The following is a 15,238-nucleotide window of genomic DNA, read 5'->3' on the forward strand; positions in this document are numbered from 1 at the left end:
CATCGCGTTGCACTGTCAGCGCAGCGTGATTAACGCTGTGATCCTTAGAAATTCTTATGTGTGCCTTCTTTAGTATAAAGACACATATACAAAATATTGACGTGTTGTTATCGTGCCTCATATGTGCACTGTAGGCTTATGCCACAGGAGCGAAAGAGAGACACGCCTGAACGATAACCGATGTCAGCCCGGAACGTGAGCCGTGGCTTCACGTGCCCCGGCCTAGCGCCTTCTTTTTTTTCTTCTGTCGCCATCGCGCGCTCTCCGGTTTGCGCGCCGCCCGAACGAGGGCGCTACAGGGCCTCCCGTGTAGACTGGAAGTCGGAATGTGACATGCCGTTTGTGGTATTCCAACGGAAGATCAGTCGTAGAAGAGAGGCTTTCTAGGGTGGTCTCCAGGTACGCCGGCTTGAGTCGGTCCAAGCTGACTGTCTCTTCACGGCCGTTCTGAAGAAGAGTGACAGTTTTGGGGGTGCGGCGAAGGACGCGGAATGGTCCGTCGTAGGCTGGTGTCAAAGGTGGTCTGACCGCGTCGTGGCGCACGAAAACATGTGTTGCAGGGATTTCCTTTGAAATCATCGACTGGCCATCCGGGGTCTACCGAAGTAGTTTGCATACATCTGGTGTTAGTCCCGATCCGACCAGAGCGAGGAGTGCTACAACATCTTGATATTTAGCGCATTGAACCAAGTTGCAGGACAACTGATACTTGGGCGAATGCTCTCGGGTTCATATTTTGGGGACTGTGCAGCGCTGAGGTGACAGGTGTCTTTTCTTCTTCGGTCGCCATCGCACGCTCTCCGGTTTGCGCGCCGCCCGAACGAGGGCGCTACAGCACAATAATAGTTTTTTAATTGACAATCGTACTTTTATGAACGCTGAAACTTAAGCAATATTGCTGGGCGCTGTGGATGGGGTTGGCCGTTTGGGGTATCGTTTGATGCCGTTCGGGGTATCGTTACGGTGGACAAACAGACAAATGTACAGAGAACCAGACAGATAGAAAGGAAGACAGACAGACCAAAATATGTGCATCGAAGTACCCCAAGAAAACTATGTTCTTTAAAAAGCGCCACTGGCCGCCTATCCACACTAGAGCAGGGAAAGCGCTGCCAAGTTGAAGCCCGTTTTCGGGGCGATTGGGCGTCCTACACCATGCATATCTACGATGTGAAACGTTAGTCAACAACTACACAACAAATACTTAACAGCAATGAATAGCCTAAATACTTAAGCTTCTGTCTATGTTTGCAAAAACAGTCACATATATGTCAGCAGTTCGTTAAATAATGCGGGTGTTCTCACTTCCACGCTGTCTCAACGGTGTGAGAGTAGTAGATGAAGAGGTTATAGAAATAACGATTAGAGTTTGAACGAGAGGTGGGAGACGAGCTTCAATAGAAGTCCGGCTATCTGTGCAGATTAGCAATACGTTAGGTCGTGCTTAAAGCATACTAAAGTCAAATGGACGCTTTGCACAACAATGCATGAATTGAATTTCATGTTGTCTTCACTTTACATTGTTTCCAGGACGTAAAGTTGTGTTTCTGTATATCAGATGCTCTTTGATACGCATACAACGCTCAATTAATGGGCACTTCAAATTGCTTGAAATATATTTGTTCTCCGTTTTTTAAAGAGAGGAGAGTTAAATGAACCTTGAATTAACTGTGTTACAAAGTCATCTTTCTGTAGCAACCCTACTGCAATCTTTATCTTCGTCCATGCGTCACGCGCTCAGGCCACAGCTACGTGATTGTGCAATGACGTATCTATAGGCTCTTTCGATGAAGTTTCTAAAGCGGGGATTGGGTGTACTTATAGTATTTCAGCGTGCTGAATTTCTTCCTGTTCTTTGTTACACATACACACATACATACATACATCCCCGGTCTCAACTTCGTTCTTAACGATGTGTCTGTTCGTTCATATATATATATATATATATATATATATATATATATATATATATATATATATATATATATATATATATATAGTAACAAGTGTGTACGTGTGTTCTTCAGAGGAGTTTGCGCAAGAAACTAGCCAGGCCAAGCAAGACAGCTGCAGGACAGAAAACAGGAGGCATTGAGCGTGACACATGAACGTCGTCATCTTTTCTCTTGCCGGCACAGCTTGCGCCGATGTGCACCGGCACAATTTCCTCCCCGCACAAAGAAGAGTTAAGGAAATGACACTATATGTGGGTAGTAGCAGGCTTTAGGTCGCGTGAAGTGAACTGTTTCGCGGTCTCGGTAGCGATGATTGGGCAATGGTGTTAAGGGGTTATGGTTACGGGAGAAGTCTGCTCCAGTATGCGGTAAAGACCGTGGTACCGTGACAAAAGCATGGAAAGTCTGAGAGTTGTGTATGGGACCCGAAGCCAAACCAGCTTTACCACGTAGTAATGGGCATCAGACGCACAGGAGTCGGGACAGAACTTTTGGCCCGACTGATCTTGCGTGGTGAACAAGAGAGCCAGTTTACAGCATTCTTCAGCGTAAGCAGCTTGAGCCTTAAGAGATGGGTTTGCCCTCAGAAACGACCAGTTGGTACGGCAGAATGGTGTACATAGAACATGAAGGTTCATGTCCACACAAGAGAAATAAGACAGAGAATCCAGTGGTAGTATGGGACGCAGAGTTGTAAGCGTAAGTGGCGAAAGTGAGTACATGGTCCCAGTTTATGTGTTCTTCTGGCATGTACATCGCCAGCATGTCGGCAAGGGTACGATTGAAGCGTTCCATCATGCCGTTTGTCTGAGGATGGTATGCGGAAGCGGTGTGGTGTACAATTCGGCAATTTTTGAGCATAACCTCGATTGCATTTGAGAGGAAGACGCGGCCACAGTCACTTAGTAATTCACGGGCCCCATGATGCAGAATAAGAAGATGTAGAAGGTACCACGCGATGTCTTTCACGGTGGCGGCTGGTAACGCAGATGTTTCTGCGTATCGTGTGAGGTGGTCGATGGCGACTAATATCAAGCGGTGGCCGTCAATACTGGCCCGGAGTGGACCGAAGAGATTGACTTCGACGTGGTAGAATGGTCGGGCAGGGCAGGTAAATGGCTGTAAAGGACTAGTGATGCTGTGAGTAGGAACTTTGCGACGTTGACGCGCAGGGAACGACTGAACGCAGCAGAGAACGTATCGATAGATACCTCGCCAGTAGTACCTCAGGCGAAGACGCGAGTACGTCTTGAACGTGCCAGCGTGACAGCACTGGGGGTCGTCGCAGAACGCGCTGCAAATGTCCGCGCGCAAATGACGGGGGAACATGAGGAGCCACCTGCGGTCGTCTGTCAGGTAATTGCGACAATACAGGAAGCCTTCAGGAAGGGCGAAGTGTTTGACTTGACGACGTAGGGTGCGTGAGATGGAGGTTGGGGCACTTTGAGACAAAATGTCAAGCAGGAAAGCGATCCAGGAACCTTTGCGCTGTTCTTCCGGTATGTCAGTGATGGTCAGAGATGATGAATAACAAGTGAAGCTGGTGAGCCAGCAGAGTCGGAAGGCAGTGGCGTTCGAGATAGGGCGTCAGCGTCTGAGTGTGTTCGTCCAGAGTGATAAATCATACGTATATCATACTCCTGTAACTGTTAAGCCAAGCGAGCCAGGCGTCCAGTCGGGTCTTTCAAGGACGACAGCCAGCATAGCGCGTGGTGGTCGGTAACAACATCAAACTGACAGCCATAGAGGTAGGTGCGAAATTTACCGACTGACCAAACAATTGCCAAACACTGCTTTTCTGTGGCGGAGCAATTTGTCTCCGCCTTTGTGAGGGTACGACTGGCATGTGCTACAAGGTACTCGCCAAAGTCTGGTTTTCGCTGAGCGAGTATCGCGCCAAGGCTGGCATCGCTGCCATCCGTGTGTATTTCTGTAGACGCGTTAGGATCATAGTGGCGTTGAATTGGAGGAGACGTGATGAGTTGGTGGAGCGTCGTAAATGACTCATCACAATCGTCATTCCAAGCTAAGAGGTCGTTGCTACCGGTGAGAAGCTGTGTCGAGAGGGATATAATGGAGGCGAAATTTCGGATGAAGCGCCGAAAATATGAACACAGCCCAGTAAAGTTTTGGAGTTCCTTTAGAGTGCTGGGCTTGGGATATTCGGCAACTGCTGGAAGTTTGGCAGGATCTGGCGAAATACCTTCTTTGGAGACGTGGCCTAGGATTGTAAGATGACGGGCACCAAAATGACATTTTTTTAGGTTTAACTGCAAGACGGCGCTAGTGAGGCATTCGAGAACTCGTTCAAGGCGAGCGATATGAGATGGAAAATCCACAGAAAAAAACCCTATATCACTTAAGTAGCATAAACAGGTCTGCCGTATGAGGCCTCCGAGAATAGTGGCCATCATCCTCTCGAAGGTAGCAGGTACGTTGCAAAGGCCGAAAAGCATTACGTTGAACTCGTATAAACTGTCATGGGTGACAAACACTGTTTTCGGACGGTCGGCTTCAGCCATGGGCACTCTCCAGTAGCCTGAGCGCAGATCCAGTGGTGAGAAATGTTCGGCTCCTTGAAGGCAGTCCAGGACGTCGTAGATGTGGAGTAGGGGATAAACATCGTTTCGCGTAATCTTATTTAGGTGGTGGTAGTCAAGGCAAAATCTCATCGAACCGTCTTTTTTCCGCACCAGCACGACATGAAAGGCCCAGGGACTATTCAATTCCTGAATCATGCCACGTTGCAGTACGTCATCCACATTGTTGCTAATAATGCGGCGTTCGGCCTGCTACACTCGGAAGAGACACTGTCGCAGGTAAGCACGATGAGCGGTGTCACTACGATGAACCACCGCAGACGTGCGCCCCAATAATGCCTGGCCAACATCGAAAGAGGCACGAAAGTGCTCAAGCAGTTGAACGACCTCTGTGCGCTGGACTGGCGTAAGTGCGTTATGGATGCTACGCAGGAGGCTGTCTTAGACAGGGGAGGTGGTAGGCGTGGCGGAAGTGACGGCATTTTTCATCAACGGTGGCTTATCGCACGCTGCATTCAAAGGGAAGATGGCGTCAAAACTGCCCAAATGCCCAAAACGTTCACCGCGTAACAGTCTCTGAGCAAGGAAAGGAATTGCACGCGTAGATCACACCGACGCCATTCACAAGAATAACGACGGCAAACGGGAGTATGAGGTTCCGTCGGCGTGCATATTTTTTCAGATGGTGTAAACAGGGTGGTTAAATCACAGAGTCCGACAAAGCGGACACCAGGGTAGCAGAGAACGGAGAAATGATAGCGTCAGCAGCGACAACCAATTTAGGCACCGGACTGGGGACATCGACGACTGTGGTACTGAAAGGGGACAAAGTGAGTCGAGCTTCAGCGCAGTCAACGACTGCATCATGTGTAGAAAGCAAGTCCCAACCGAGGATCACGCCTTGGAACGCATATGGCAGGACAACGAATTCCACAACGTAGAATGCGTCTTTATAAAAATACGTGCCGTGCTCGCCACAACATGCTTCACGTGCTGCGAGCTCGCCGTCCGCAATAAAACATCATAATTGGGTATCGTCACTTTCTGCAGTTTGCGGGCGGAGTTCGTGCTTCAGGAACTACTGCTCTTCGTTTTCCTCTTGCGTGGGGTTGGTACGGTGGAGCATAGGAGAAATGGAGCGGCGCCGAAGAGGACGAGATCGACGTGAGGGGGAACTGGCAGGGCGCGAATAAGCGCCCGATGAGTCGGCGGAAACAGGGTGTGCTGGGTCAGGTAATCGTGATTGGGGATGTAATCGTTGGCATAAGGACTGCGCTGACGACGACAGTGACGCGCAACATGGCCAGGAATGCCATAGAGGTAGCAGATGGGCCTGTTGTCTGGAGTGCTGTTGCGCCTGGGAGTCCCCCCCCTTCCGAACGTCATTGCCTCTGCAAAGACAATCTGTGTCAAGGACAGCAAGCGCGCCCGCCTGATGCCATTAACTTAACAATGTCATCAAGCGGCAGCGTCGGTCTGTTTTACGCAACGCACAGCGAGCTCCCTCAGCCCACGGGCCCGATAGCAGCCTGATGAAGCAATCGGCACTATCTAGTCTGGCGAGTCTTACGCAATGCGTGGCAACATCACTCGTCGTTGGGTGCAACCCAGCGCAGCGGCTCTGAATTGGAGGATCATGACGCAACCCAGCAGCGGGTCCCCTTTGGAGGATTCTTACGTGACCCGGCGGCAGTTCTAATTAGACGTTGATGATGTGAAGGATCACCTGGGGCCTAGGAAGAACCACGCGGCGCTTCGCCAAGCAGCCAATCTATGTGTCAGAGAGAATACATCTCGGCTCTTGGGGTCCTTAAGCTGTCAGCCCCAGTGCCGAATATGTAACGAACACGTCAAGTTCGAACACGTCTGTGAGCGAAATGCTTTGAAGCGGTCTCTTTGGGTGCAGAACCTGTTAGCTCTTTTTCCCGGCGAAGTGTCTGACGTGATAACGTGCTTATCGAGGGAAGCGTTTCAGAGCTATGACGAAGTTAAAGAAGTGCTTTTGAGACATTATAAGTGGTCACCCGAGGCTTTCTGGCAAGGGTTCCGGTACGCAAAAAAGGGCGATGAGTCACACATTGACTTCGCGTTTCGTCTTAAAGCCGATTTAATTGCATGGCTCAAGGGCAAAAGTGTCTATGACGATCGCGATACAGTAGTAGAATACATCGCATTGGAGCAATTCCACCACTGCATCGAGGATGATGTCAAGCTTTGGCTGCAGGACAAACTTGGCGAAGTGCAGCTGAACAAGACAGTAGAGTTAGCTGAGGGATGTTATACTCGCCGAAAGTTGCATAGCAGGTCAGTGCGCGTTGAAAAGGATGAAAGGAAAGAGACCTTTTCAAAGAAACCTGGTCAACGGAAACCCACTCCACGCCGTAATTTCAGGAAGGACCCATCTCTTACGAAGGACACCGTAGGGGAATGGCAAACGGAAGCGGAGAAATCGAGTGAGGTTCCTAAACAACGCACTGATACCACACTGGCATTTGAATCACGGAAGCTGCTAATCTGCTACAACTGCAAAAAGGAAGGGTACATTGCGGTGAACTGTAAACAAAAGTTTGCTTTCGCAACAATCGGAGAAGCGGAAAAGAACATGTGGCTGTTAGAGCCGTATCTCCAGGAAATTAGTGTGAATGGGAAAACGCGTCGAGCACTTCTAGACTCAGGGGCAACATTGACGTTGTCCATCCTTTGTTGGTGTCTGCGGACTACTTTACAGGAGAATGCCCGTGGATCAGGCAAGTCACCGAAAAGCAGAGTGCTTGCTTACCAACCACTACAGTTGTCATTGAAGGTCAGTTCGGTAAGCTTCGCACCGAAGCGGCTGTGTCTGCCGCGTTTCCCGATTGTTTTCCTTGTCTTTTTTTTTCTAATAACTCTGAGCAGCTTCTCCAAGGGCAGGAGAAGCTGCTCAGAGTTATTCTTCTCAAACTTAGCGTACATGGCCCTCACGTGATCGCAAAAGCGGACGCTTTCGCAGGAACTTGGTCTCGTTCAGTGAAGTGAAACACATCTGCTATAGAGGCTGATCTGCGTGACCTTGGCGGCGAAGCGATGGTGCCTCGGACAAGTAATACTCCGGATGAGTCACTCGAGCCGTCCGTCGCGGAAGCCGTCTCTGTCGGCGGAGGAGACGACACGACGCCATTGGATGAGAGCGAGAGGGGTGCTACGCTCTCACCTGTAGCGGAAAGTTTGAGTGAGCTGTGGAGGGTAGATCGAGAAAAGCTCATTCGAAAGCAGCGTGAGTACCTCTCGAATAAAGCGCTTATGGAAAGCGTCAAGTTGAGAAGAAAGAAAAAGATTGTATCTTTTTTGGAGAAGGCAGGGCTTCTGTATCGGAGCAACACAAATGTGCAAAGTCACAGATATGAGCAGCTCTTGGTGTCACAAAAGTATAATGGCTAACTATTGAAACTGGCGCATGAAAACGCGTGGGCAGGACATCTCGGCATAAATAAGACCAAGGCTAGAATTTCCCTTGAGTTTTATTGGATATTGACGACTTTGTACGTTCATGCGACACTTGTCAGAGAGCGGAGAAATCCACGGACAAGTGGAAGGCACCCATTAAGCTTGTGCGAATTATCACAGAACCTTTTCGGCACCTTGTAACTGATATTGTCGAGCAATTGCCAGAGTCAAGGCAAGATTGTTGGTACGTCCTAGCAGCTGTCTGTGTAGCCACAAAATTTACAAAAGCGATACCGCTTAAGGTGCTCAATTCTCCTCTTGTAGTGGATGCACTGCGATCTATATTTGCGCGCGTCGGATTTCCTTCTGAAATCTAATGCGACAACGGTAATGTCTTCACGAGCTGCCTTACCTCTACCTTTTTGGATAAATGCGGAATAAAAGTAGTGCACAGCTCGATCCATCACCCGCAATCTAATGCGGTAGAGCGTATGCATTTCGTTCTGAAACGGATATGGAGAGCTCTTTGCTACGAGCACAAATTCGACTGGGAAGCGTTTGTTCCTACCGCTATGTTCGCTTTGTGATCAGCTTTTCACAAGACCACTAGTTTTAACCTGCAGAGCTTGCGTATGGTAGGAGTTTAAGAACACCATTGCGAATACTACGCAAGTCCTACGAGGAATTTGATGAAGACCCTAATGCAGTTGCTTATGTTGTGGACCTCCTTCAGAGGCGTGGAAAAACGAAAGATCTTGTGGAAAGCCACATGAACGCTGCACAAGTGTTGTCGAAGGAGTACTACGACAAATCGGCGAAGAAATGCACCTTTGAAGTGGGTAGTCACGTAATGCTTCTGCGGCCGTCTAAAAGCAACAAGCTTGAAGTTCATTGGAAAGGGCCTGCCAAAGTAATATCTAAGCTTTCTGATACCAATTAGAAGTGAAATTAGGAAGGCGGCCGAACAAAATTTACCACCATAACTTGACGAAACCATATGTCTAACGTCAAGCGGTCGTAAATCTGCTTTTGAATGCTTCAGAGGAAGAAGGAGCAGAAATATTTTTACTACTAGTGACGGAACGAAAAGGGGATTAGATGTGATCTTGGAGCAGTTGAACCTGGAGCCTAGGTTAAGTGAAGTCCAGAAGGAACACTTAAGGAGGATTATTTCCGAGACTTGTTTTCAGACCGTCCCGCAAACACGACGGTGATTGAACACGATATGAAGCTAGCTTGTGAGGAGCCAATCCGTAGCAAGCCGTAACGATGTTCTCTTGTGTAAAAGCAGGTCATGAAAGAAGAGGTCGAAAAAATGCTGCAGTTGGAAGCTTTTTTGTGCCAGGAAGACAGCGCTGGTGACGAAAAGCCAGTTTTGTATTTAAGTCGAAGTCTGAGCTGCAGGTAAAAGTCTTACAGTACCTCTGAAAAGGAATGTGCTTGCCTCGTGTGGGCCGTTCAAAAGCTAGCCTGTTATGTCTCTGGTTCGAGGTTTGTGGTCGAAACGGACCACAGTCCTCTAACCTGGTTGAATAACATGTCGCCTAAAAGTGGCCGGGAACTGAGGTGGAGCATAATACTCCAACAGCACAACTTAGACGTTCGCTACAAGAAAGAAAAGCTATACGCCAATGCAGACGCATTGAGCTGTGCGTTTTAGTTAGTACCTTCTCCAACTTTCGGTCTTTTTCTGGCGAGTCAGGGCAAAATTTTGTCCTCATCACAGCCTCAGCTGAGGGCTCTCGTCCAGAGTGATCTTAAAGGGCCAACTTTATGTTGTATTTTAGTTCATTACTTTGTTGTACGAGTGAAAAAAGTTGAGTTCTCATTTCAAGAATTTTGTGTCCCACATGTGCCTTTTGATGTAGAGGGAACGAAATTTCGATATACACGTAGCTAGCTATATGTTGTACTATATTTTGTCTGGTGTTCTGTCGGGTAACCGAGGGCACTTGCTTGTGTCGTATGTTGTCTGTTGTCGAACCGTTCTTGACAAGTTGCAGAAAGATCGACAAGTACGGAGACCACAAATTGTCAGAAGAGACGAGCGAAGCTAGTCGACATGTTTTGGCGATAGGCCAGTGGAGCTGGGATCCGCCTTCAAGAATGGTATGTGTTAACGGAACTGAGCCTAAAGTGACATCCTCCCCATGTCCCTGGAGGCGAACCTGGAGGGACCTGGCGAACGAGCGCGCCCGACATCCGAGCCACATGGAAGCAGCTCGTCTTTCTGGCGCATTGTCTGGCGTCGAGGGTGCTGTTACGCCTAAAAGTCCACACTGAACGTCATTGCCTCTGCAAAGGCAATCTGTGTCAAGGCCAGCGAGGGAGCCCGCCTGACCCCATCAACTCAAAGACGTCATCAAGCGGCGGCGCCGGTCTGTCTTACGCTACGCATGGCGAGCTCCCTCAGCCCACGGGCCCGATAGCAGCACAATGAAGAAATCGGCGCCATCCCGTCTGGCTAGTCTTACGCAATGTGTGGCAACATCACTCGTCCTTGGGTGCAACCTAGTGCAGCGGCTACGGATTGGAGGAGCATGAAGCAACCCAGCGGTTGGTCCCCATTGGAGGGTCTTTACGCAACCCGGCGGCAGTTCTGATTGGACGATGGTGACGTAAAGGACCACCTGAGGCTTATAAAGAACCACGCGGCGCTTCGCGAAGCTGCCGACCTATGCGTCAGAGAGCAGCCGACGTATGCGTCAGAGAGAATACACCTCGGCTCTTCAAGTGTCTAAGTTGTCGGCCCCAGTGCCGAGTATGTAACGCCTCTATTTCTATGCTGTACATAAACCTTGCCCTTAACTCACCCTCGTCTTGTCTGCTCGTCTATCAGCTCTGCGCAGAAGCAGTCGCGAGCTGACAAACACAGGCTACCAAACAGCAGTGACTTTCGCGGCAAGTTTCACAGCAGTGGCGCCTTCAGGACCGTGTTGGCGTCGCGCTTCGTAACAATGCGCCAAGGGTTGGGAGGTGGTCCGGGAGGCGAGAGGGGTTGCGCGAAAATATGGCGTATTGGAAGAACAGGGGGTGGTGGCGAGTAGAATTTGGTGACTGGGGCGGATGGTGTTGGCGTCGGTCAAGCATAGGAACGGGTAATGGCCTCAGCATAGGTGAGAGGCGCTGCAAGCTGCGTTGGTGGTATGGGAGATGGAATCCCCTCAGCAAATTGAGCCTGAATGACACAATGGAGCGAGTGATCCAGTGCCGCAGGACTCTCGGTGACAAATGTGAAAATAGAGAGCTGACAAGCTGGTTTTTGACGGATGTATAGTTTATTTGCGGCAGCAAGGTGGAATATTCAGCGCCAGTGTCCCTAGCTTTCAAAGATGAGAGCTCCACTGTGGTAATTCTGACACCACAGGTAAAGGCGCTGTTTGCGCAGGTCGTCAAAGCTTTGGCACAGTTTTACCGCCAGTGGTGAAAGTGGCTCTGCCGCTGTCGAGAGTGAATACTTGAGAGGTATACAGAGTTTCCGCCCCCTGGTCCTCTCAGAATCATCTAAAGCGTGTTTTTTTAAATTCCAAGACCTAATAAATTACGTTTGCAGAAGACTTGTTACATTTACTCGACAAACCCGGCCTGCATGCAAACTATTTAGGCTCAACTTGAACTATAAATGTCTGCCTTTTTTTTTCAATTTCTGGGTGTGGTATATTTTGGAGTCATTCTCTGAAATTAAAAAAAACAATATGTTGTGGTGCCCTGCGTACTAGATACAGCCCAATTATATTTTAATTACCCTGCAGTTATTTCACGGAAGTGTTACGGGCGTGATTACCTGAAAGTATAAGAACTATATCTCAATGGAATCTACTCCCTGGATCAGCTACCGCAATCACCGACACATCACGTTTTAAGGTTTTTTTACAAAACATGTTTCGCGCTACTTGATTTCTGCTTTGTGTTATATATATATATATATTTAAGGGAAAGAAGTGTATAGCTAAGGGCTCGTTTGTCCGTGGTTTGACACAATAGTAATGAGATCTAACAGACAGTAATGCCAAGGAACACACACACACACACACACACACACATATATATATATATATATATATATGTGTGTGTGTGTGTGTGTTTGTGTGTCATGCCCTCTTTGTTTTTTTTTTGTTTTTGAGATTGTTTGTTGTTCTTTGCTTAGTGCTTGAATATGTACTACCTGCATTATTGCTACTGCTACGTTGTCTTTGTTGACGTAGTTTATATATAACGTTGTTATGTATTATTCTGCCAATTATTGAAATTTCGTTCTGGTATATATTTATCAAGTGTTGTTTCCCATTTTTTTACATGTAACATGCCCCTCCCCTCTGTAATGTGAAACCTGAGGGTATAATAAATAAATAAATAAATAAATAAATAAATAAATAAATAAATAAATAAGTAAATAGAATGTACCAGTTGAAAAGAAGTTCTCAAGACAGTCTAGAAAATATCTTGTTTGCGGCAAGTATCGTCACAGTTACCGAACATCGGACAGTGCCTCGTTTATGCTCCAGGCATAATTGGCTGAAACGGGCCAGGCCAGATCGGGATGTTCCAAAACCCTTCGGGCCAGTGCCGGGTATGGGCCGTATTTAAAAGCACCCTGCCGGGCTCGAGCCACAAAAATTGGCCCGTGCAGCACTGTACGCCGTGCTCTCTCAAGGGCGGCAGAAATAAGCGTCTCGTAAACTAACTACCAATACCGCCATGCACCATTACTGTGTAGAGAGAGCAAAGCTACATAACAGAAGCTGCCTGCGGGGTCGATGTCATTCTTGCTTATATCTGTTGTTACAGTCGGACAAAACCAAAGTGCATCTGCTATATTCGACGCCGTCGTGCTACCTAAAGGCACTACACGCATCCAGAACTGGTTGGCCCACAAAGACGGACGACTTCTTTCCGTACGCGAGTGACCCACACGCCTTCTGGACTGGGTACTTCACCAGTCGGCCAGCCTTCAAGTTCCTTGATCGGTACGCCAACAATCAGCTACAGGTGGGTTGTTCCTGCCGAACCCTTGAAGATTTTTTAAATTATAAAATGGTACTGCGGAACTGGTGATTATTCCTGCTGTCATGAGAGTGATAATTATCATAAGTGTGTGCAGGGCTCTTTTAGGAAAGGGGTGGGGGGGGGGGTACGTCGCAGCACCTCTCATCCCTTTTAACTTAATGTATGGGGCAAACTCCACGTCCCCCTCTCTAAGGTGGCTACGTGGGGGGGACGCCTTTTTTTGTAGGTCAAAGTAAAAGAGAAGGCGTGCAACCCAACTACGGTGAAGGGCGAGCGAGGCTATCTGGACAGTGGAGACACTAGAGAGTTTTATTGGTGGGTACCCAACAAACTTGCGTACCCAGGACGTTGAAGTGGCGGTACTGCGCATGCGCTAAGCCCCAAGCTCATGCGTCGCCGGGTCGCTGGGGCCGTGCATCTGCGCAGCCATAAGCATATCACTGCTACCACTGACCTCCTAGTCGAGACAAGCTGTCTCTGGCGGATCATGTTACCCGTGTCGTCACCCACGTTCACGTAAAACAGCTCGCAAAGCACGCTGCAATGCCGACAACGCAAGGGCGGCATGGTGAACTCTCATATTACACGGGAACAGACGACGCCGATCACTACAAGTCCTATTCGCAGGGGTGACACAGCTGTGCATATGGCATATATTTTATACGTTTCTGTTTTCTTGCGTCAATCCATTCCAAAAGCATAAAAATCTCAAAAATACGCCGAACTGCTCTAAAACAGCCTCAAAAGCAAGAATTTTCGCGCCAACCAATTATTCAAGTGTCTGAAAACTTCGGTTGGCAGGTGCCCTCCTTGCGCTCGCCTGCGTCCTTACTGGGTATGTGTAATTTTTACCACTTGTTTCATCATGAAGCTGCTTTGTCACTAAACAACATTCGGCAAGCTTTCAGCAGTTGCGCTTCATTACCTTAATCTTTTATGCTTACCATTTCAAATTGGCTCGCGTAGTTCAAAAGAGTTCGTTCTTTCTTTCAAAACAAAACCGAAACACAGCAATGACGTTACGAAGCCACAAGTGGGAATCGCCACCTGCAAGTACAAAGACTTGGCAAATCTGTGTACTACCCTCCACTTCCATGCTCGCTGAACAATCGTAGTACCAGCATTTCCTTTTGTTAATTTTAGGAAACTATGTGGCGTGTGGCGTAACCTACTTCGCAACGCTCCAACACCTGCGGCGAGGGAATAGGGTTGTGGCGCATGCATACGGACGCACGGAGTGACAGCATTACACAGGCTAGTCAAAGAGCTGCTTCGCATATAAGTAAGACACGCCAAAGCGTGCTTTTTTTTACTTTGAATCTTTCTGGTGCCGCCCTAATCTCCTCTGGACTGTTGTAAATATGCGTGACCCTGCAAAAAGTTGCTGCCACGCATCGATCGTCCTGCTTCTACTAGCTAGGCTGTGGCACCACTGTCGCTTAGCGAAACCACCGAGTTATCCTCCCTAACCGATCGAGTGTAATGTGTGGCAGTGTTGACTCTAAGGTTCTTTGTTGTGTGTGGCGCGTTTCTCCGGTCGCGGCGATCGGTTTTCATGTCGACGCTGCTGCGTGCGGTCACCTACGCACCTGCGTTTGCTGTGAGCGAGTCTTGTTGCGTGAACGTGGAGTCATTCCCCTCCATGAGACTCATCTCCTGGACGCACTGGCTTGTTAGCTCTCAAACTGGGTTTCGTTAGTGAGAGAACGCGTGCGGGTTGCTCCCGGTCGACCCCATTCACTACCAGTTTATTTAGACAAGCGAGCTTTCATTGCATTTTGTATTTTTAAAAAGCCATAGCACTCCAAGTCCGCCCATAGGTGTCTGCAGGCAGCGACAGACCCACTTGCTTATTTGCAAACCCGTGGTGACAGAACGCGTGTTCAAACCAGTTTTAACGAATACCTCAGCGCTTTATTCTTGACTAAAAGACGCGTCAGTGATCATGTGGCACAGTTTTCATAAACGGTGATTTGCCACTGCTCAATTTGGTAATCGAAACTTGCAACAAGCCGATGATGATAGTTATAGCGCGAGAACAGAACGAAGACAAAGGGACAAGAAGGAGACGAGCGCTAACTTCCAACTGAGTTTATTGCGCAAAGCGCTAAAACATATAGAGGAGACAGACCCCCCTTTCCTGTGGTGCTTGTTATGTCTGAACGACCAGAAGGTGCCAGAACAGAAGGTGCCTTAATAGAAGGTGCCTGAACGATCGACTGAGAGAACACGCTAACAATATTAGAAACGGGAAAGGTGGTTTTCTTGCTCAGCACTGCACTGCGTGCAACTGTGTGCCCCTTTTCAAGGACA

At 48.5% G+C, this 15,238-nt stretch overlaps 1 protein-coding gene across 3 annotated transcripts in view; it reads left to right on the forward strand.

Annotated features, from left to right (window-relative positions):
- LOC119161161 (lysosomal alpha-mannosidase) overlaps window positions 1-15,238 on the forward strand; it is a 218,865-nt gene that overhangs the window by 61,490 nt on the left and 142,137 nt on the right. For all 3 annotated transcript variants that reach the window (XM_037413512.2, XM_075879813.1, XM_037413511.2), the window contains exon 10: window positions 12,707-12,907. In XM_037413512.2, the coding sequence (XP_037269409.2) occupies window positions 12,707-12,907 (201 nt within the window). The remainder of the gene's footprint in view (window positions 1-12,706; window positions 12,908-15,238) is intronic.

The sequence above is a fragment of the Rhipicephalus microplus genome, chromosome X (assembly GCF_043290135.1).
Source record: "Rhipicephalus microplus isolate Deutch F79 chromosome X, USDA_Rmic, whole genome shotgun sequence".
Lineage (NCBI taxonomy): Eukaryota > Metazoa > Arthropoda > Arachnida > Ixodida > Ixodidae > Rhipicephalus > Rhipicephalus microplus.